The following is a 21,733-nucleotide window of genomic DNA, read 5'->3' as shown; positions in this document are numbered from 1 at the left end:
GCAGCCACTGTCACCGCTTTCTCAGGCAGGTCAGGTTCCTCCTAGTCCTACTCCAAAGGCAGAGGGTAAAACCCGAGTAAAGCACAGCTGTGACACAACAGAAAGCAGCAGTCTCCCCTGGCACAAGCATTCACGCACTTTTAAACTCAGACTTGGGTCTCAGAAGTTTATTAGTTGTCAAGATCTTTGCTGGTTAAGCTCACGAGTGTCTCCCCACGCTGGTGCCACCACCCCTCCACGCTACACACCAGGACTGGCCCCGCTGCCCTTGGCGGGGTCCGACTGTCATTGTTCCTGTTAATATCGGTGTTAGTCCCGCTGTGGTGTGAGAGCAGGGACATCGTCCCCTTGGGTCCCTCCCTGTGAGCTGGGGTGCTGCTGTTCTGTTTTTCAGAGCAGAATCTCCTATTACAGCAAGAGCTGACTAGTGTCAACTTTTAACCACCAAACAGGCAACGGGGCAGGTGCAGAAGGTGCTGCTGCAATAGCTTTGCCTGCAGTCCCGGCACCTGCTGCCTTACTGAGCACTGCAGGAAATAAAGGTGGGATGAAGAGGCCTTTGATGACTCACCCAAAGCCCCATCACAGCACTGCACCTTAGAACTCTGTCCTTCAGCAGAGAAGTGTCTCCCACCACAGCACTCGTTCCACCTCCAGCAGACACGGTGGCAAGTCTAGTCCCTGCCGGGCGGAACCACAATGTTAGGATGAAGGGCAGAGCCACGCCCAATGAGTCCCAGGGGAAGAGACAGCCCAGAGGAGCCCAGCAGCAGCCACAGGTCAGCAAGATCAACACTTTGACCAGAATTCCTGGTCACGGCAGCAAGAGGAATGGAGGCAGTGCATGTCTGTGACCAGAGGTGGATCCCACACCTCCTGGACATGGTGAACTGGGACGAGTGCCATGTGTGGGCTGGCAGCATGAGAGGCAAATCCCAACCACCCAGAGCAGCACAGTGCAGTCAAACAATCCCTTCCCTCCCCCTCCCCGAAGAGCAGCCTCTGGTTTTATCCCCCAGAAGCTTTTACCTGGTAAAATATACAGACCATAGCTCAGGATTCTGATCCAGCAAGTGTGCAAAGCATTGTCCTTGCCCTTCCCAAACAGGATGAGCAGGATTTAAACTCTCAAAGTATTAGCGAACTATCACTTCTTATTCAATATGAACATACCAGTCAGGTTTGAACTGGATCAAAAGCCAGCACAAGGTTTTCCTTCCCCACCTTGCATCCAGTTGTAGCTCAAACCACATTCAGTTCTCATCCAGCTGCTGGTAGCACCACAATCGGACACTTCCAAACTGCATTTCTTTGTGCTTAAACTAACTAAAGGTGGGAAGTGGCCACAGCCACCCTGAACATGCAGGACTGACACATCGAACAAGGCCACAGACAACCACTCAGTTCCCCAGAAATCAGAATAAGCTTCCCTAAAATAAAAAAAATTAAATATCAACAGATTAAAAACACAGGTTAGGTGTCAAAACCGCCATCAGCTAATTCCAAACAGTCAGCTGAGCTCCTGACTCGTCTTTGGCCTGCCTGCTGTTTGGAGGATGAGAGAGAGGGAACATTTTCCAAGAACATACAAAACAAATATGTACAGATCTATTCAAAACGCAGGAAATCAGGTCTGAAGTCGTTCCAGGTTACTCTTGTCTCACACCTTCTTGAAATAAATGTGGGTAATTGGAGAAGTCATTTGTCTATTCTCTGCTTCCACCTTTCCACAGCATAACTGCCACCAGAGCCATCCCACTGGAGGACCCTGCTGCAGGCTGTCGGACTCCCCTCCTCAGAAGTTTGGCAAAGATTAAAATAATTTAAAGACAATAAACTGGCTTTTTGCTTCAGCCAGTAAGTCTTTAATTAAAAAAAAAAGGAATTAATAACCTGCCAGGATGTGTTCACACACACCTGGAATGGACTGTCCCAGGCAAATAGCATTGCCAAAGGTCGCAGTTTGATGGTTTTAAGCAAAACCAGCAGCAGAGACTTGTATGACACTCAAACCTAAAGAGGTGAAGTGCAGTTGCTCCTGCGTCTGCCTTGTGCTGCGACACCAGCCAGAGACAAAGGCACAGCAGCTGCGTCTCCTCCTGGGCTCTCCCCCGTGACAGTCCGAGCTCAGAGGGTTCACAAAGGTTCTCTCCCGCCAGCTGCCTCTACCAGTGCCTCGAGTCCACCAGCTCTGGGCGGAGGCTCAGCTTCTTCAGCGTCTCGTACCCCACTACAATGACGATGGTGGAAGGAGTGGCTGAGATGATGCGGGCGGAGAGGCCTTTAGTCAGCCCCCAGGGACCTTCCTCTGCAATGAGCTGTTTGAAGGTGAGGATGATGGAGCTCTTGCCTTCCACCTGCAATGCCAGAACAGACATTCACAGAGCTGCCAGACTGCACGCTGGGGCTCTGCTGCAACTGAAGACTCTGGAGACTACAGATCTGCCATTCCAACAACCTTTCCAAAGGGAAAGCCCATAGAGCAGGCCAGGCCAGCCCTGCCAGCCCCACTCCCTGGGATGCTCCTGCTATCACTGAGAGCTAATTAAGCGGGTGATACCCAGGATGAAAGGCCCAGGGAGAACAGAGGAGCAGCTCACCTGAAACCACAGAGATCAGAGAGCCAAGGCCGAGCCCCACCCCACAGACATGCCAGGCAGGCTGAGCTCTTACCTGGACCCGAGCCCTGACCACGTCCATGGGGTTGGTAAGTGTGGAAGCTGTTGCAGCTGCAAGCGGCCCCGATATTGCCTGCAGGAGGAGGTGGGGACAGTCTTTAGGAGTCAAGCTTGAAAGCTGCTCTGGGAACAGGAGAGAGAGGAAAGTTTCAGACTTTCAGTGGCTGCTTATCAGTTCTTTAACTCCACTCCCTAATTCCAACTGGTTTGCAGTGAGCAGAATCCTGATTTACAGCCTGACATCTCCTCCCATGGAACCTCCAAGCGGTGCTTGCTTCCTACAACAATCAGAAAGCCAGCACAGTGCAGGGAGCAAGACTCATCACCTAGGTAGCCATGGGACACTCCCAGTGCTCCGTCCCACAGTGTCCCATCAGCTCCCACACTGGCTCTCAGGCCTATGGGGCAAACCAGTCAGAATGAGCTTCCATGTTCCCAAAACAGGGTATGGAAACACCTATCCCCTTTAGAATGTGGGGGAAGCCTTTAGACAAGGTTCTATTGGAAGGTGTCTGCAAAGATTCACACAGGAAGCTGTCACCACCAAGCACACTGTCCAGGAGACATCCCTAGTATTCCACTGTGAAACCCTAAGGAGAAAAGCACCATGTAGTGCTCATTCCAGATATCCTCACTCTGCTCCTGCTGCTGGGCCAATGGGATTTGAATCTCTCACACTTGTATTGCTGAAGTTGTACAGAAGACAGTCCAAAAGCCCCGTTATTTTTTGATAATGTGGAGGCTTGTGCCTGTCTGACAGGAGGGAAGGAAGTGGCTCTTTGACCTGGAACGACGACTGGAATCGGGACCAGCAGCGCACTTTGAGCCCAAGGAGGGTTCAGTGACCCCTGGTGCTGCTCCATCCAGGGACACAGGATTGGGAAATGTAGCCAAAGCAGAGGCTCATTGACAGCTGGGGCTTTCGTTTCCCAACATCTTGATGTCCACTGAGAAGACCAGGGAAGAGCAAACACCTGCCAGCAGAGAGCTCCAGTCTCTCCATATCAACTGCCCTCCTTTGAGGTCTTTTGGCATGACAATCTTACAATTAATATAGTGGATTTTGGTCTTATAAATTGTTAATGTGGAGAGCGAAGGGAGTGCTCCCCACAAAGTTCAGACTGGACCAACATCCCAAGCTGCCACTGCCTTTTAAATGCAGCAGGGATGTGGAACCAAAGCTCCCTGTAGCTACCATAACTCTGGAAAGCAAATGTGATGTTCAAGACACCTGGATTTTGAAGAACAGGTGATCTCCAAGATAAACTTTAAGCCCAGTACAGCAGAACCTAAGCTACTCATTACCATCACTTTTGGGCAGAAATTAGGTAAATACAAGCCTAAAAACCACAGCAGCAAAGCTGCACTGCAGAAATCTAAAGGATCATCACAGGGGGAAATAACCCTTAGCTGGCCAATACCTTTAGTCTTTGGGAACACCCTAAGGAGTACCATTGCTGAGCCACAGAAAGAGAACATTCTACTAAGTGTAGTTTTTCATCACAAGACTTGGTGCCGGTTTTAAAGCTACACAAACTGAAGCAAGACCTGACAGACACAAACCCACAGAAGACTTCGCCTTTGTCTCTGCCTGTTGTTTGCCTTTGCCATGAGACTTGGGGCTCTCAAAGGCCTTTTGCCACTTATGAGATCCCTGATTCCCTGTGAACTGAAAGATGGATTATACTTACACGGTGGCTCCAAAACTCTCCCCAACAACAAATGAAGGCCTTCCTCATTTGCAGGAAGCATTATTTGGGATTGGGGGTAGAGAAAGTTAAAGCAGACACATCAAGCCCCTCTTGCCTAGAGCTATCCAGCTTCAAGTCATCTGGCCCTCACACCCCTCATCTTTATCTCTGCATTGAAACACTGCTGCTCTGTTAAACTTCCACCCAACACCTGGAGAATTTCTTCACACCAGATATAGCTCTCTCTGTTTCATGACAGGTTCTGCTCCCGTCCCAAGAGAGAGAAAGCAAATTATGCTGGATTCAGAGTGTCAGAGTTGATCTGAGGGGCTTTTGGGTTGCCTGGGATAAGATACATTACAAGCCTCCTTTCACTTACCAGCATAGAAGTGGTAGAAGGGCCACCAGACTGCACTGTTGGGAATATAAGTGAGCAGCGAGGCCACATAGCCTCTGTAGAAGCCTCTAAAACCATCGGCCTTGAAAATCTGTACAATGATGTTCTTGGTTTGACCAAAGACCAGAAGCCGTTTACCATCATGGCTCTGCACCTTGAACCTGCCCATGCTTTCCCCTTTCCTCTGCATCATGAGGTGCTGGGAGACAACATCGATGGGCACTGTGATGCTCTGGGCCACCAGGGAGGCTGAGCCGCCGGCCACCAGCGACTTCACGGCGTTGTTGTTGTTGTAGCGCGATACGTACTTCCGAGTGAGCTCGTATGTTGTCACATAGCACTGCCCCGAGATCAGCGTGAAGGTGTTCACCAAAAAGCCACGGTAGAGCCCGGCCGTCCCTTCTGTCCGCAGGATTTTCACAAAGGCATCGAAAGTCCCGTTGTAGAGGCTCTTGCCCTTCTGAACCTGCAGCCGCGTCCGGATGAGTGTGAAGGGGTAAACGCTCACCCGGATCATCATAGTCATGCAAATCCCAAACACGTAGAATTTCCTCTTGTCCAGGTGTTCCCACTCAATGATAGGGATGTTGCGTTTGTCCTCCATGGCTCCTCGGGGTGTGGGAGGAGAGGTCCAGATCTCCCTCAAAAGTAAAGAGCAGATCCAGGCCTAGCCCTCCAGCCTTGACTGACCAGATGGGAAGTGCCAGCACCTGAAATGAGAGACACCTTGGGTAGAGGACGAAGCCCCCGTTTGCTGCAGCTGCCCACATCACCTCAGACTGTGCTGACTGTCCTCAAGCACACAACGAGCCCTCACACAGCACTGTGCCAGCAGAGCAGAGGGACTGTAACCTCGGGAGGCAGGACCCTACCACGTGGCTGGTGGTGACACCTTCTCATGTGGCTCCAGCAGCAGCTCGCACACGTAGCAGCTCCCACCACAGCCCACACTGCTCCGTGGCAAAGCAAAGCTCCCAGGCTTTGGGAAGCAGGTTGAGAGCCAGGGGATGAGCACCACTCCAGCAGCACACTTACCTGTCAACGGACACACAGGATCATGGATTGCCAACCAAAGCAGCTTCTCCCCAGTCATTCCGGGTCTGTGATGCTCCCAGTTGTCAGGACGTCATTTCAGTTCCAGGCTCTGTACAAAGAAGGAAGTGACAAGTTTCGGTTTGTGTTCCCAGATTCCCTGCACAAATCAGACACGTTTCTTTGGGCATTTCCATTCTGATCTTCCTAAAGCTGGAGGATGATGCAAGCCAGGGAAGGGGGATGAGAAAGTTGTGAAAAGAGGAATAACAGCAGGAAAACAAGGCCAATGCAAGGAGCCATGTAGAGTCTCCATGTTGATGACCAATACTCTGAAAAGAAAGGGTTAAATCACAGCCTAGGCTCTCTCTGTTGAGCTGCTTGTCAGCTACAGAGCAAAGTTCATCCTCCCTTCCAACACTGCTCCTGGTCTGATATTCCCCCCCCCCCCAACTGCCCCCCTTCCACCACTGGCCATGCTCAGAGTGCCAGAGGCAGGGGGAGGAGGAGGGAGGTGCTGGCTCAGCCTCCTCCAGCAGACCCTTCCCCTCAGGAAGCCCCTAATTCTCTGGGAACCCCCACACAGGGCCAGGCAGCAAGAAAAGGGCAGCTCAGAGAGTCACGACAGTGATCGTTTCGCTGCCTGCAAGGGCTTTCTTTCCACATCAAAAAAGGCGCCTTGGGGTGTTAGGGAGTAAAAGATCACTAAACTTTGCGGAAGGGCTTGACTACAGCTGGATCACAGCTTACATTCCAGGTGCTGGCAAATGGGGTTTTGCCTGTGTGCCCAGGCACGAGCTGAGCTGTCAGAAAGCAGAGCTGCAGTAAGGAGTGGGAACTGGAATGAGGGGCCCACAACCTGACACCTAAAAGCAGATTGACCAAGTGAGAACTCAAAGGGAAGGGCAGTGACCACCACACAGTGCCTTAAGGGGCTCCAAGAGAAGTGGAAAGGGACTTTGGACAAGCTCTTGGGTGACAGGACAAGGAGGAATGGCTTCCCACTGCCATAGGGCAGGGTTACATGGGATATGGGGAAGAAATTCTTCCCTGTGAGGGTGGTGAGGCCCTGGCACAGGTTACCCAGAGAAGCTGTGGCTGCCTCATCCCTGGGAGGGTCCAAGGCCATGTTGGATGGGGCTTGAAGCAACCTGGTCTAGTGGAAGGTGTCCTGTGGGACAAGATGAGGTGTAAGGTTCCTTTGAACTCAAACCAGTCTGTGATTCTGTGAGAAATGTCTCCCCACCGCAGTCTCTGTGGAGAGCTCACAGGGTCCAGAGCCACTCGGTTAAAAAGGCAGTAACAAAACAACTGGAAATTATTTACCTCTGGCACAGAGAAGAAACTACAGTTATGAAATTACAGCAGGGCAGGGGTGGATGTACCATTAACTGACCATTTCGTTGCCTGTCTGCCAAGAAAATATTTGCTGAACAGCAGCAAACAGCATTACAGGCTGCCACAGACAGAGCAGTTAAAAATACCTAAGGGCACCGGGTCCAACACTTTTACCAATGCAAAGAGAACTACTCTTCATCCTTACAAGCAATTGCCTTGGCAGATAAGGCACAACAAACACCATGGCCTGGCTAAAACAAAGTCAGGATTGCTTTAATTACAATTACAGCATTACTGGGTTCACTAAGAGTGCCATGATTAATTCACAAAGCTTCCTGCCCAGGAATTATCTGCAAACAGAACCTATGAAAACAGGACTTGGTTCTTGTAAAGTAAGTTAAGTTAGTCTCACTAACTCAATATTTTATTAAAGAAAAAAATAAAGTCTGGTCAATGTAATTTCCTGGTGAAGCCTGAGGGTTTAGTCCATACTCCAAATTCCTCTGCCACCCAAGGACAGAAACAACCTCCCCATGGGAAAGTGAAGGACTGCCTGCAAAAAACATTCTCATTGCTGCAATAAGGAAAACAAAATAATAATAATGAAGTATCCTTGATTTTTATGTAGTTTCATGTACTCTGGTGCTTTGGGTTTAGAATTTCAGCCATAACCCCTTGAGGAAATAGCTGCATTTTCTCTGGACTCATTACAAATAACTCCTCTCACCGGGGATCTGAATTAGAAAGACAAAGTCCTAAGGCCCATGGGCACTAAAAGCCCCTCCTGTGTGGAAGAGGGAAGGCATGCTGGCATCCCCAGGGATGACCAGCACAGCCACAATTCTTGTTCTGCCAACACGAAAGTTTCTCTCAGAGCATTTAATTCTTACAGAAATTTAGACCAGGGCCTTGCTCAGGGCAGGGATCCAGGGATCCCGTCACATCCATTCAACAACTCTTGGATGATCTTTCAAGTAAATTCTCCCAAGAACTTACCTGCTCTCCAAACCAAAGCCCCAGTGTACCAGGTTCCCTCCCAGCTCCCACAGCCAATTCTGCACTTCACCTCTGGAACAGTCCAGACTACCCCTCACTGGTCCCTTCTCACCCTGCACAGAACAGCATTTCTTGAACTTCTGCCTGGAAATCCAAGCAGGGGATACCCAGCAGGCTGTCCCCTGCCCTCTGGTTAGTCTGGGCACAGCCTCAGCCTCCTGAACACAGAACTCAATTTAGCACAATGCTCCAGTTAAGGTCCTTTTAAACATTGCCCTGTCAGTCCAGTCCCCAAAACCGCTCTGGCTGCAGCTGAAGCTAAAGATGATTCCCTGGCAAACAGAAACAGGGCCTTTGTGTCCCCTGGCCAGGGCTGTGTCCTGCCCAGCATGTTAATGCCTCAGCACCCCCTGGGAACCATCCGGAGCGAGCCCCAGCTGCTCACCAGGGTTGCCTGTGGAGATGCTCCCAAGCGGGAAAGCACGAGATCCACAATCCCACTGCAAGGCTCCAATCCGGAGCCCTTTCCCTGTGCCGTGACACCAGCCCCAGTTGGCAGCTCCCCTGGCAAAGTCCTTAAGCGTTCACTTCTTAAATTCACCCCGGGGTGGGAGCAGTGACAAAGCCGAGGAGGGGGCGGTGTTCTGAATACAAACCCGGGGGGAGCTCTGGATACAAACCCAGGGGGGGGAAACTGTGGATATAAACCCCGGGGGGGGGGGGGAACTGTGGATATAAACCCCGGGGGGAGAACTGTGGATATAAACCCCGGGGGGAGAACTGTGGATATAAACCCCAGGGGGGAATTCTGGATACAAACCTGCGGGGAAGAAAGGATCCGGCCCCAGCCTCACCGAGAACCCGCAGCCTCCCGGAGCAGCTGTCGCTCAGTAACCGCTGCGGCACAGACACTTCCTTCTCCAGCACCCCCAGCTCTGCACTCAGGAGTGTCCCCCCCCCCACTCCTACCCCCCGGGCGAAGGCCCCAGCGCTGGTCTGCAAAAGCTCGGCCGTGCGAACAGGAGCAGAGCTGGGCCTGGGGACCCGCTCAAGGTCACTGCGCGGGCCACACTCGTCCCCAGCCCCGTGTCCCGGGAGTGTCCTCGCCTGGCTCTGGGGCGGCTTCGCTCCCGCAGCCCCGGGGGGGTCCAGCCACTGCCCCGGGGGGTTCCAGCCCCTGTCCCGGGGCTCCTCCAAAGTCGAGGGGGTCCCGCAGTACCCGGTCCCCTCCCACACCACCCGCGCCCCCCTGGTCTCCCTCTGCCCCCCCGTTCCCCACCTGCAGCTCCGCCGTCCCTCCCCACAGCTCCCCCACACCCCCTCGGGGCCTCGCTCAGCCGCCGCCGCCGCCACCACCCACGCCGGCCCCGCACCGGGCAGAGCCACCACGGTCAGACGGCTCTCCCCGACTCCGCAGGCCCGGCCCCACCGCCCCCTCACCTTCGGCAGAGGGCGGGACCCCCCGCTCGACCGCCAGCACGGCCCGCTCCGGCCTCGTCGCCCCATGGCCGCCCTCCGGCCGGAAGTCACCGGTGGCGTCAGCGCCCGGGCGCCGCCGCCATCTTGGGCAAGGGTTGAGGCCGCGCCGGAAGTGCCATGTCCCGCGCCCGCAGTAAAGATGGCGGCGCCGCCCCAGGAGGTGGGAGGGGTGCGCAGGGAGGGGACGCGCGCGCCTTAAAGGGACCGCGCCCAATTCACTGCTCTTAAAGGGCCAGCGCCTGTCAGCCTGCTGCGCGTGGGGCCTGTGCTTCCTGGGGGGAATTCTGGAAGGGCCGGAGGCACGGCGGCAACAGGGGACAACAGCAGGGATGCACGCAAAGGGAGGGAGCGGTGGGCGGGTGTAAGAGAGCCCTCCCTCCCCATCCTCATGTCGTCGCCCCTCATTTCACCCCTTATTTCACGTGCCCACCTCGCACACCTGCACACGCATCCCACATGCTCTGCACACGTATGTGCACATGTGTGCATGTGTGTCACGCCCTGCACGTGCCTGAGCTGCACGTGAACACGTGTTCCCCTCACGCACCCATGTGTTGCCCTCAAACACGCCTTGCACATCCCCCCACGTTGCCCGAAAGGCCTGGGCTGGCGCTGCCCCCCACGCTCCTCCCTCCCCAGACCCAGCAGTGCCATGCGTTGAGTTTTCCTTTTTTAATAAAAAAAGCAAAGGGCAGGAAAATTTACAGCTGGTTTGGCTTAGAAAGGGCGGGTCAAAGGCATTGGAAATGGGGGGGCAGCTGGGGAGGACTGGGCTCCACCACCCCAGGGCCATGCAGTGTCCGGGAAGGGGGTCTGGCAGTGCAGGGTGGGTGCCCGTGGGGTCGGCCCATGGAGCCTGGCAGGCTCAGCCTTCCCTGTGTTGAGGTTTTAATGGATCCTGGGGGTATTTCCCTGGGTGACACCAGTGACAGCATCTGCCATGTCCATCCATCCATTCCCACCCCACATCCTGGCCCCACAACCACGTTCCTTCTCTGTGCCATGTCCTTTCCCTGTCCTCCTGACCTGCCCTTGCCCCCTGCCCTCTCCCTATCCCACCTCCTTGCCCCATCCTGCCCCCGCTGCTCCTAGGGCCCACCTGACCCCCTGCCCCAACATGTCACCTTATGCTAAAACACGTGTATTAAATAAAAAAAACAAAACCAAAAAAAACCCCAAACCAAACCAAAACAAGCCCCCCCCCCCCCCCCAAAAAAAATCAAAACCCCTTCACATTCACATCCCCTCCCTCCCACCCTCCCCAGGGTGTCCCCTGACAGTGTCACGCCGTGTTCTGCCCCGGCACGTGGAGCCGGTTGTTGTCCACGTCGATGTCCCCATCGAGTTGGAGGCAGCAAGCGTGGGAGCTTTCATCCTCCTCCTCAGTGGCGGCTCCGGGCGCCGGGGGCTCTCCGGTGCCCCCGTTGAGGGGCACCTTCTCCCGGTGGCGGGACGGGGGGCTGTGGGGAGCGCTGCAGCCCCGCACCTTGCTGCGGGCCTTGAGCTGGTCGCGGTAGGCGAGCAGGGCCAGGCAGGCAGCCGCGGTCACTGTCACCACCAGCAGCACCGTCACCGTCACAAACTGCGACCAGTACGACACGGGGGTGCCAATGGCCGAGGACCCCCAGGCCAGCTCCTCCTCATCCAGCCCATCTCCCAGGGCCACCTCAGCAGAGCCTTTGAGCTGATAGTGAGCCACGGTCCAGGTGTAGCCGTTCTCCATGGCCTGGCACTTGTAGATGCCGGCTGTCCCTGGCTGCACGATGACCACCAGCGTGTGGTCAGGCAGCTGCATCGTGTTCTCCTGGGCACTGCTGGGCTGCTGCCAGCTGTAGGTGGCCAGTGCAGAGTGGCAGGGGCACAGCAGGTGGACGATGGTGTTTGGCTGGGGGTTGAGCACTGCGGGTGTTGAGAGTGGGGTGAGGCAGAGCACCCTGTGTGACCCATACCACCCCATGGGCCCCATCCCACCCTGTGTGCCCCATCCCACCCCATGGGCCCAATCCCGCTCTCTGTGCTCCATCCCGCTCCATGTGCCCCATCCCGCTCCACGTGCCCCATCCCACCCATGCCACCCATCCCACTCTGTGTGATCCGTTCCATCCCATGTGCCCCATCCCATTCTGTGTGCCCCATCCCAACCCATGCACCCCACCCTGCCACGCTCCCGTACTCAACCCTGTATGGTGGGATCCTCTGGTGGCCCCCAGGCCCGGGGCATGGCCATGCTCCTCCCACGGTGGCATGTGGTGGCCGGGCTCCCCGTCTCGATGTCCTGCAGCCACATGCTCCTGCAGCCGGGAGAGTGGGGTCAGCACCCCAGTCCCCTCTGCATCCCCCTTCCCATCCTCATCCTGGTGCTCACCTGTCCTCAGTGGCCATGTGGGTGGGCTGGCAGGAGCCCTCGGGGCTATGCCAGGCGCAGTAGGGGTCCCGTGCCAGCACACACTCGGCGCAACTCCGGTGCAGGCTGCAGTTGGCCAGTGGGACCTGGAGGACACCTCTGGAGTAGCCCACATAGAGGGTGCCCTGTGGAGAGAGAGGTGTGTGGCTGAGCCACCCCCCAGTCCCCACGCCAGGGTTGGGGTGGCTGTTGGGTGGTCCCATTTCTTACCTTCCCTGGGGCCAGCAGCAGGTTCTTCACTGGCTCTGGTGTCTGGAAGAGCTCAATGCTCTCCACGATGTGGGGACCCTCGGGCAGCTCCACTGCCTTGTGCAGGAGACCCTTCGCTGCGGGGCACAGGGGACATCAACAGGGCTTTGGAGCCAAGGAAAGGGTCAAAGGGGTGGCCCTGTGTGCACCCCCCCATAAACCCACCTGTGGCCAGGAACAGGACGCGGTAGGTGGTCCCTGAGATGCCACGAGTCTCATCCACTGCGATGCGCGTGTAGGTGACATCTGACTTCACCAGGAGTGGCCTCCCCTGGATGGGTGACACCTTCTCATCCATCAGGAAATGGTCTTTCATGAAGGTGAGGGCTTTGTCTGAGGAGGGAGCCACGGAGCACTGCAGGGAGAGAGGGGTCAGTGCTCTGAAACTGAGGGGAAACTGAGGCACAGGGAGGGGAGGGTGTGCTGTGTCACAGCGCTGCCCTGTGCCAGCATCCTGCTTGCAGTGCGAGCACACTGGACAAATTGTGACACACAAACCCCTTCCCTTGGGAACCAGCATTGTCCCTGGGAGGGTCGAGTCCCCCAAGGTGGGCAGCACTCACACTGCCAGGCCGGGGGCTCATGTCAGGGCCACTGTAGACAGTCCAACGGGAGCTCTCCTTGTTCAGCTCCTTGTACTTGCCCTCGAAGACCTTCTCCAGATCCTTCTGGCTGTAGGCACAGACGGCGGCGCTGCCCGCCCTGCCTGCCTGCCTGTGGGGACATCCAGGTGGGCACCAGAAGGCTGCAGGACCCCAGGCACCCATCACACCCCTGGGCACTCACCACTGCGAGGTGAAGACGGCGTAGAAGTCGGCGCCGCCACCACGGCGGGGCAGGACAAAGGCATGATGGATGACGTTGAAGGGGAAGTGGCCGGGCTGGGAGCACACGAGCTGTGCCTTCAGGAATGTCGTCCACTTCTTCTGCAACACCTTGTCCCCCCCCACATCGCTCTGTGGGAGTCAGAGGGTGCTCAGGAACAGGAGCTGGATACCCCCATTTATCCCCTGTTGTTGTCCCCCATCATAGTGCCCTGTCTTCATGCCTTGTCATCATCCCCCATCACTGTACCCTCCATGGTTCCTGTCATCTTTATGATCCCCCATCATCATCCCCTGTCATCGTCCCCCATCATCGTCCAACTATTGTCCCTCATCATCATCATCTCCATCATTGTCCATGTCATTGTCCCCTGTCATCACGCCTCATCATTTTGCCCCCATCGTTCCCCACCATCACCCCTCATCATTGTCCCCTGTCGTTTTCCCTCATCATCATCATCTTCCCTCATCTCTGTACCCTCATCGTCCCCTGTCATCATCCCCTGCCATCGTCCCCTGCCATCACCCCTGCACCTACCTTGCAGACACGGGCCACCCGCGGCACCAGGAGCCGCTCGAAGAAGTCGAACTCTTCGGCTGTCTCCTCGAAGAAGAAGTAGACCTTGTCGTCCCCAGGGATGCTGAAGGAGGCCACGAAGGCAGCGTCATCTACAGGCATAGCCAGGGCAGGTGAGTGAGGAGCTGGAGTCGAGGGGGCTGCAGGCTCCCCCGGCACAGGTGTGTCCTTCCCAGGACTGACCCTCCGCTCACCAGAGAGCCAGCGCAGGAAGGCGTCTGTCTTGAGCAGGGTGCGGGTGCCCAGCGAGCGGGAGATGATGGGCTCGTTGCCCTGGAAGTTGTTCATGGTGCCAGTGTAGAGCTCACCATCTGCTCGGGGACAGGGCAGAGGGGTGAGCCATGTGGGGACACTGTCACCCTCCGCTCCATCCCAGGGGTGTGCCCACCCGTGGGGCCACTGGCCCCATACTCACCCACCAGCAGGGCCGTGTAGTTGTGCTGGGGGTCAAAGGGGCACTGGCCCTTCCCATCCAGGAAGGGTTGTCCTCTGCCGCTGGACACCAATGTGAAGTTCTCCAGGTGCTGTGGGAAGGGGAGAAAAATCAGCCAAAGGAGCGAAAACAACCCCAAATCTGCAGGGAATGGATGTGGAATCCCTTGCAGACATGGGGTGGCCTGTGTCTTCAAGGTGGGTGCAGGGATGATGACAGGGGATGATGGGGGGTACCCAGCTCCTGTCACCTTTCCCCACTTTCCTGTTGGGGAGTGATGGTCCCCATCACGTCCTCAACCAGGGGGAAACTGAGGCAGGGACAGGGAGCCCGGGGTCACCTGAGGGGACCAGAACCCAAAATCAGAGTTTCCCTGCCAGGGGAAGAGTCACTGGCAGCTGAGTGAGAATCACTGGGTGCTCCTTTATGGAATACAAAGATGCCCCTTGTGGGGGGACACCCAGCACTCCCCATCCCGGGGATACCTTGTGATGTAATTCACTCCTGGGGCTGTATTTTGTGGGTCCTCAACAAACACAACCTGCCCAGAGACCCCCCCAGGCCCTGTCCTGGGAGGGACACTCACAATGTAGGTGCATGCAGGGCTGAAGGCATAGGTCCCACAGACGTAGAGGTGGGTCTGGTTCAGGGCCACCAGGACTCGGATGAAGTTGAAGCACTCGGTCTGGGGGGGAAGAGCAAAGTGGGGGGCTGAGCACCCCAGCAGCTCCGTGGGACCCCCTGAGCCCCCACAGAGCCATCTCACCTCTTGGCTCTTCTTCTTAAAAGCACACTCAGAGGTTTTCTCAGCCGTGGGTCCCCACATTATCTGCAAAGGGAATGGAAATGGTCCTGAGCTGTTGAGCCCAGCCCCAGTAGGGGAACTGAGGGAGGAGGGAAACCCCTCCGCTTCCCCGAAAGTGACGGCTGCTCACCGAGGCTCTTGCACGGATGCTGCCGGGGGTGACAGTGAGGGCCAGCACCCGGTCACGTGCCCCCACATACAGCTCCTCCTCACTCTCATCCAGGAGGAAGATGTCATAGTGCGAGACGTTGTCCTGGCTGAAGTGGGTGAGGGTCCGCCGTGGGTCCTCTGGCAGGAACAAAGGGGGTGACGGGGGCCAGGGGACACACACACCTCCCACGCCCACTATCACCCCCGGGCGGATGTGGTAGCAGCTGCCACCATGGCTTGTGTCACCTCTAATGCAGGAAATGGAGTGCAGTGCTTGCCCCGCAGCTCCCACATCACAGTCTCCACTTCCCACATCCAGGCCCCCACCTCCCCCTGCCTTCTCCAGGTCCTGCTGCAAGAGCTGGATGTCTCAGACCCCAGAAATGGGGTGCATTTTCCCCCAGGCTGTGCCTGTGATGCTTTGGGACCAAGGCCAAGGGCAGTGCTCCATTTGGGGGATGCACTGCCCTGGGATGCCAGCCTGGGCGGGGGTCACAAGCCCCCTGGGTGCCCCCAGACACAGACAGGGACTGCAGCTTCTTATTTGCCCCCACCAGGCACCAAAATGGGGGGGATTTTGTAATTCTGACCATGGCTGTGTGGGAAATGGGAAGTGACAGCTGGAAGGGCACAGCCCCGCCATGGGGCACAGACCCTCCTGCTGCCCAACTATCACCCCACAGCCCCCCAAACCCCTACTTTGCCACCTGCCTTTCAGCTGGACACACTGTGCCTTGTCCCTTTTCCTCTCCTAAGGGTGACCCTGAGCAGACCCTCAGTGCCAAGTGAGTGACAAAATGGCTCTGCTGGGTCTGGCACCCTGGGGTGAATCCCCAGCTCCCCCTCCCACAGTTGCTGGGGTGCCAACCATCCTAATCAGATCCCCTCACCCACTGCATCACCTGTGGCCACTGGCACAGTCCCCAGCCCCACATGGGGGTGAGGAGAGGGGTGATGAGGCTGTGATGGGGAGCAGCCCACAGCTCCTGATTCTGGATACTCAACCCTGCGGATGGATACTCCCCCAGGCCAATGCTGTGTGTTCCCCCCTCCCCAGCTGTCCCAGCCCTTCCCAGCCCTCCCCCTCCTCCCCGGTGTCCTACTCACCGCTAGGGAAGGTGATGCGGGGCAGGGGCTCGGTGCAGAGCATGGCAGCCGGCACCACCACCCCGCAGAGTAGGCGGAGGGCGGCGGGCATGGCGGGGGGCGGCAGGGATGTGCCCCGAGAGGGTCCCAGCACCATCCCTGTGGGGAGGGAGAGGGTGAGGGCACGCGCTGCTGGGCTGCGTGGCGCCTCAAACCAGCGGAAACAAGACGGGGAAGCAGCACCCGGAACAGAGGGGGAGGATGAGGGGGCGCCTCAGTGCCTCGAGCCTCGTGTAGCCCCCCGGTACAGGTGAGAACTTCCCACTGCTGCACCAGTACAGTCAGAGATGTCCCCTTGCCCTGTGGGGCTCCTGCACCAGGACCGCCTGCACAGGGGTGTCCCGATGCTCCAGCCTTTGCCCCTGCAGAGCCCCATGGTGCCCATCCCTGTCAGGGGTTCCTCTGTCCAGCTCCATCATTGGCCAGAGGATCCACAAAAAGGAGCGGGGAATACACGGGGTACCCCCCTGTTGCAGCTCTTTCTGCAGCTCGCAGCAGAAGCTATGGGGAAAGAGCTGCATCTCAAGAACTTCACAGCCCCCAGGACCCCTTGCTCATGGCCACTGTGTGCCCAGTGAGCAGTATTACCTCTCCGGTGGGTGCCAGCAGAGCCGCTCACCTCCACCCCTGGAGCACCGGCACCCGGCGGGAGCCTGAGCCCTGGGGGCTGCGGGCACAGGACCCCCGCGGGCCCATGCCCCGCGTCCAGCTGAAGTGTGGTCCTGCTGCCGGACCCCCAGCGCGGCTCGTGCTGGGCTCGCTGTAGCCCAGCCCAGCCCCGCGTGGCCCCGCCGGGACTGCGGGAACCTGAAAGTCCTGCTGGAAGAGGACGAGCCTCGGCAGGTTGGGGCAGCGGGTGCCTGCGCCCGCCTCCCTGGCCTCGCACCCCCACGGGGACGGCAGCGAAGCCTGGTGGAAGCAGCTGGGACGGGAACTGGAGGTGCTCTGCTCCTCCAGCTACGTGCCCGGTGGGTGGCAGGGGGTACATGGGGTGCCCAGATGCCTGGATTCACTTCATACTTTGGGAAAATCTTTGGAGTGAGAAAAATAATGGCATTTTTCCTGTGGGCTGTGAAGACCGACAGCGGGCCTGAGCATCACCCTGAAAAACAGCCCCCCAGGGCTGAGTATTGCTCCCCACAAACTGCCCCCTGGGGCCAAGCATCACCCCCACAAGTAGCCCCCCAGGGCCGAGCATTACCCCCATAGACAGCTCCAGGGACCAGGAATCCATCGCCCCCACGAACAGCTCCATGGGGCTATTACCCCCACAAACAGCTTGCCACGCCTGAGCACTGCTCCCACAAACAATCCCTTGGGGCCAAGCATTGCCCCCACAGACAGCCTCCCCAGGCCCAAGCATTTCCCCCACAAAGCTCCTGCAGCTGTCCCAGGAACCTGCCTCTCTGGGGTCTCCATCCTCCACTCCAAGCTGCGGGCAAGAAACCCACCAGAGCCAAATCCCTGGGGTCCCCTGAACAGCACAGCCACACCTGAGGCACTGCAATGTCCCTCTCCAGCTGAGGCTGAGGAGCATCCTGCCCTGTTGGGGCCTCCTTACCTGCCTCCCCCGGTGCCCACACCGGCCCGCCGGGACACAGAGCCCCGGGAGGGCAGTGCTGTCCCCACCACCTTGCTTGGCTGGGACAGAAGCTCCTTGTGAGCACAGAAAGTAGGTTACTCTGCCCCGGATTTCCCACTTGGCGAAGGGCTGGCTGAGGGACGGGGCCGCACAGAACCTTGGACCGGCCGCATTGTTTTGCCCTGGGCCAGAGCCATCGGGGCCGCAGAGGGGGAGGAGGGAGTGGGAAAGGGAGCAGAGGCTCCTCGGTAAGGCTGAAAGCTCGGGGAGGGGGCTGGGGGAAACACCCAGTGTTCTCCCAGTGTTCCCCAGCACAAGCCAGTGCTGACAGGATGTGAGGCAGGAGCAGCCTCAAGGCTGCTCTGTCAGACTGGGAAGCCAAATCCCTTCATAGCCCTGTCCCTTCTCTTTTCTGGGTCCCCTGGCCACAGTGGTCTGGGGATGTCATGGGTGTTGTCATTACAGCCTCCCCGTATGGGATTTGGCACATGGGAGCAAGTGTCACCAAGGGCCTCTCAACACTGGGGTGGTTTAGTTTACCCCTCATGCTTACGGGCTGACCACGGCCGTGGCTCTGTGGATCTCAGCCCTGCTTGGATCTCTTCTTGGAGGATTCCCTGTAAGCCAAGGGCAGAGCCAGGCCCAGCCCATGTGCTCAGCAAGGTGAGCTGTGACAGTGTGGGGCAGCTGTGCAGCTGGTGGCACTGATCTCCTGGCTGCCCAGACTTTCCCAGTGCCTCAGTTTCTCACAGCAGGGTCCTTCTGTCCTGCTGGTCTCCAATTCCCTGCCCATGTCACCTCCCAGGAGCATCCCTGTGGCATGGGGGCTGGTGCAGAGATGCTCCCAACACCCAGAAGGGGCTGGGACAGCTCAGCTTGGAGGAGGCTCCTTTGATCCACCCCCCTCCCAGACCTGGAGCAGGGTGTGTGTGTTTAGGGAGATGGAAAGCAAGGGAGGAGGAGGGGTGGACTAGAGATATGAGAAGATGAAAGGGAGGAATCTGGGGGGTGAGAGTGCAAGGGGAGATGGGAGAGGATTCATGGGGGGGTGATACAAAGGGTAGGGAGAGCTGGGGAGGTGCAGGTTAGAGAGAGAAGGATGCACAGGAAGGAGCTGGGGGTAGAGGGGCTGTGAAGGGGTGCACAGGACCTGGGGGAGGCAGAGAGGGGAATGTAGAAGGGATGTGAGGGCACAGTGCAGGGGAGTCCGGGGGGATGCGAGGGGGAGCGGGGGACTCTCTCCAGGGCCAGGATCTCAACCCCTTTGTCGCTGTCTGGCAGCATCAGCCCTGGGGGTCCCTAAAGCCCAGCCCCTTTATGGCCACTGCCCCCGCCCCGCTCGGCCCCCAGCCCCTGCGGAGCCCCCCCGGACACTCCCGGCCGCCCCGGCCGCCCCCGGCCCCGGTCCCGGTGCGGAGGTACCGACCTGCGGCGGGCGGGCGGGAGCAGCATCCCCCGGCCCCGCATCCGGCTCACGTCGCCATGGCTACGGCAGTACCTCGGCCGGCCGCGGCCCCCCCGCGCCGACAGACCGACGGACACCCCGACAGACGGACACGGGGCTGCACAGCTCGAGCCCGCCCCGCACCGACAGAGCGACGCACACCCCGACAGACGCATCCCACGCCCCGTGTGGGCAGGGTGGGTGCCCACCGGCACACGCGTGGGCACCCCCCTCACCACCCCATGCGCACCACTGACACCCTCATCCCCTCGAGGTGCAGGGACACGCCTCTGCCCCCACACGTGTCCCGTCCAACCCCTCTTCTGACACACTCCTGTGCCACCATAACAACATTGGGGCCCTTTACCCCAGTTTTGCTCTCTGCTATCGGCAACAAGTCCCTGCACCCCCATCTCAACACCTCCAGATCCACACCCCATCCCTGCGCCCCCATTTTTGCACCCCATGCCAGCACTCCGATATCCACATCCTGTCCCTGTAACCCCACCCTTGTCTCAGCCCCCCCATTCCCACTCACCCATCCCAGACAAGTGCTGCTGGCTCTGGCTTCCTGCACTACCTGCCTTTGGGGTGTCCCAGAAGGGGGTCGGGGGCACAGCAGTGGCACCAGGCCTCCAGTGTGTCCCCCCCCAACAGCACCCACAAATTTTGGTTGATGACACTTCGCCCCTTGGAACTTCCTTTTCCAGGAAATCTGACCCTGCTGGTGCCAGCAGATCCCACTTCTGCTTTGGAACTTGCCCCCTTCTCCTTCCCAGAAGTGTGAGAGTGGGGCGCCCTGAGCCCCAAAAGAGGATCCTCAGCCCTCACTTCCTCCCTCTGCAGCCACTGTCCCGACACAACTCTGCAAGTGACTTTGCCCCCAGTCCCCACTGCACAAGCACACACGGGGCACTGGGAGGTGCCAGTCTCTGCACAAGTTGGGGTGCAGTACCAGCACCCCCAAAAACAGCAAACCTGGAACAGGCCCATCGATGGGGGTACCTGCCCTGCTGGGGCTGGGGAGCAGAGCCAAGTGCCCCCTCAGTGGCTCCCTGGTTCCCGTGGTGTTCGAGAGCCTTTCCCAGGGAACTGTAAGGAGCTTGTGCCTCGTGCCTGCCAGCACTGGAGGCTTATCTGGAGTCTGCTGTAGGGACCCCTCCCACCTCATGGCTGAGCCACAGGCCCCGAGCCCTCCCTGGTCCCCTCAGGGGGGTGGGCGTCCCACAATGTGCAGCACCTTGGGGTGCAGCCTCAGGGAGTGGCAGCAGGCACAAGCTCAAATCTTAACTCCCCTTTGGGATTAGTGGGGCAGCCTGACCTTAATCCCCCCGGGTACGCAGGGGCCTGGAGGGGCTGGCATGGGACTGGCGGGGCCCCCAGCACTTGCTTGGCCATGCCCCGGCTGGTAAACTGGTGGCTGCCAGACACTGGGGTCAGTCCCAGCTCTACCCCATCCCAGTGATTGCTTCAAGGCTCCCTGTGCTAGACTTTCCCCAAAAAAACCTGGTGGTCCTCAGTGTGTACCCAAAACCGGGTGCTCCCACCCAAACACGCACCACAGGGCACCTCTACAGTGACTGTGACACTCAGTGCACAAGTGAGCAAGGCCGGGCCATGGCTCCTGCTCTGGGCTCCCATCTGCCTCCTGGCAGACTCTGGGAGAACCTGGAACAGGGCTCAGCCCCATGGGACAGCAAGAGAAGCAGGAGAAACCCCACATTGACTCAGTGCTTTTGCTGGAATGGGGCTGGAGCTCTGTCACGGGCTCTGTCACAGTCCCCATAGGGGTGTGTGAGGTCTCTGTGGGCTGTACATGCTCCCCATGGGGCTGTGCAAGGTCCTTGTGAGGTATGTATGGTCCCCATGTGGCTCTGTAAGCTCCTCATAGTGTGTGTATCATCCCCATGGGGCTCTGCAGTGTCCCCGAGGGTCTGTGCAGGGACCCCACAGGTCTCCAGCTCAGCCCTTCCCCAGTGTGACCCAGCCCAGGGGTGTCGGGACACTGGGGTCCCGTGGGGGGTGCAGGAAGGACCCGGGGCAGTATTTCCTTGTTGCATTTCCCCGTGGCAGTTCCCCATGGTAGTTCCTGTGTCTCCTGGCTTGTCTCCTCCTGACAGCATGGCCAGGCAGCAGCACAAGGTCCTGGCTTCTCCGTGGGGCTTCTCCCTGCCGTTCCAGAACCTGCTATTTTTGGCACAATCTCATAACTTTTGGGGTCTGGCAGTGCCAGGCTAAGAGCTGGGATGGATCTCCATGGAGGGGATGGGCTGCAGCATTCTGGGGGTACCTGCCCCAGGCATGCCTGAGCTGGCAGAGACAGGGGGCCAATGGGGCACAGGCAGGGGGCCAGTGTGTCCCCTGCCAACCTGTGAGAACCCGCCTCTGAGAACTCCTTGTACCCCTCTCCTGGGAGGGGACATGGCATCTCACTGCATCCCCACAAGCCCACCTGAAGCTGGGAGGTGGCAACCATGCCCCAGAGACCCCCTGACACCCCCTACCCTT

The 21,733-nt window shown here is 58.2% G+C and overlaps 2 protein-coding genes across 6 annotated transcripts; both read right to left on the bottom strand.

Annotated features, from left to right (window-relative positions):
• Nucleotides 1-1,291: 1,291 nt before the first annotated feature.
• On the bottom strand, nucleotides 1,292-9,725 carry SLC25A44 (solute carrier family 25 member 44). Of its 3 annotated transcripts, none has more exons than XM_064638432.1 (5): nucleotides 9,573-9,725; nucleotides 5,802-5,910; nucleotides 4,749-5,476; nucleotides 2,674-2,751; nucleotides 1,292-2,357 (listed from the first exon to the last, which is right to left on the bottom strand). In XM_064638432.1, the coding sequence occupies exons 3-5, from the start codon at nucleotides 5,368-5,370 to the stop codon at nucleotides 2,284-2,286; spliced, it is 774 nt and encodes a 257-aa protein (XP_064494502.1). In that variant the 5' UTR covers nucleotides 5,371-5,476; nucleotides 5,802-5,910; nucleotides 9,573-9,725; the 3' UTR covers nucleotides 1,292-2,283. The 3 variants fall into 3 exon arrangements, with proteins under 3 accessions (XP_064494502.1, XP_064494500.1, XP_064494501.1); XM_064638430.1 differs by having other exon boundaries at nucleotides 2,674-2,801; nucleotides 9,573-9,722; XM_064638431.1 differs by lacking the exon at nucleotides 9,573-9,725 and adding an exon at nucleotides 8,953-8,977 and having other exon boundaries at nucleotides 2,674-2,801.
• Nucleotides 9,726-10,844: 1,119 nt separating this feature from the next.
• SEMA4A (semaphorin 4A) lies at nucleotides 10,845-19,296 on the bottom strand. 3 transcript variants are annotated; one of them, XM_064638427.1, is made up of 15 exons: nucleotides 19,208-19,296; nucleotides 16,161-16,298; nucleotides 15,034-15,191; nucleotides 14,865-14,927; nucleotides 14,685-14,783; nucleotides 14,081-14,189; nucleotides 13,860-13,976; nucleotides 13,627-13,757; nucleotides 13,051-13,220; nucleotides 12,828-12,978; nucleotides 12,430-12,619; nucleotides 12,226-12,341; nucleotides 11,977-12,140; nucleotides 11,790-11,902; nucleotides 10,845-11,510 (listed from the first exon to the last, which is right to left on the bottom strand). In XM_064638427.1, exons 2-15 carry the CDS (start codon nucleotides 16,294-16,296, stop codon nucleotides 10,894-10,896), a joined length of 2,334 nt encoding a protein of 777 aa, XP_064494497.1. In that variant the 5' UTR covers nucleotides 16,297-16,298; nucleotides 19,208-19,296; the 3' UTR covers nucleotides 10,845-10,893. The 3 variants fall into 3 exon arrangements, with proteins under 3 accessions (XP_064494497.1, XP_064494498.1, XP_064494496.1); XM_064638428.1 differs by lacking the exon at nucleotides 19,208-19,296 and adding an exon at nucleotides 17,761-17,833; XM_064638426.1 differs by lacking the exon at nucleotides 19,208-19,296 and adding an exon at nucleotides 16,788-17,295.
• Nucleotides 19,297-21,733: the final 2,437 nt, after the last annotated feature.

Source organism: Pseudopipra pipra, chromosome 29 (genome assembly GCF_036250125.1).
Source record: "Pseudopipra pipra isolate bDixPip1 chromosome 29, bDixPip1.hap1, whole genome shotgun sequence".
Taxonomy (NCBI): Eukaryota; Metazoa; Chordata; class Aves; order Passeriformes; family Pipridae; genus Pseudopipra; species Pseudopipra pipra.
This window is presented reverse-complemented; position numbering and strand designations above follow the sequence as displayed.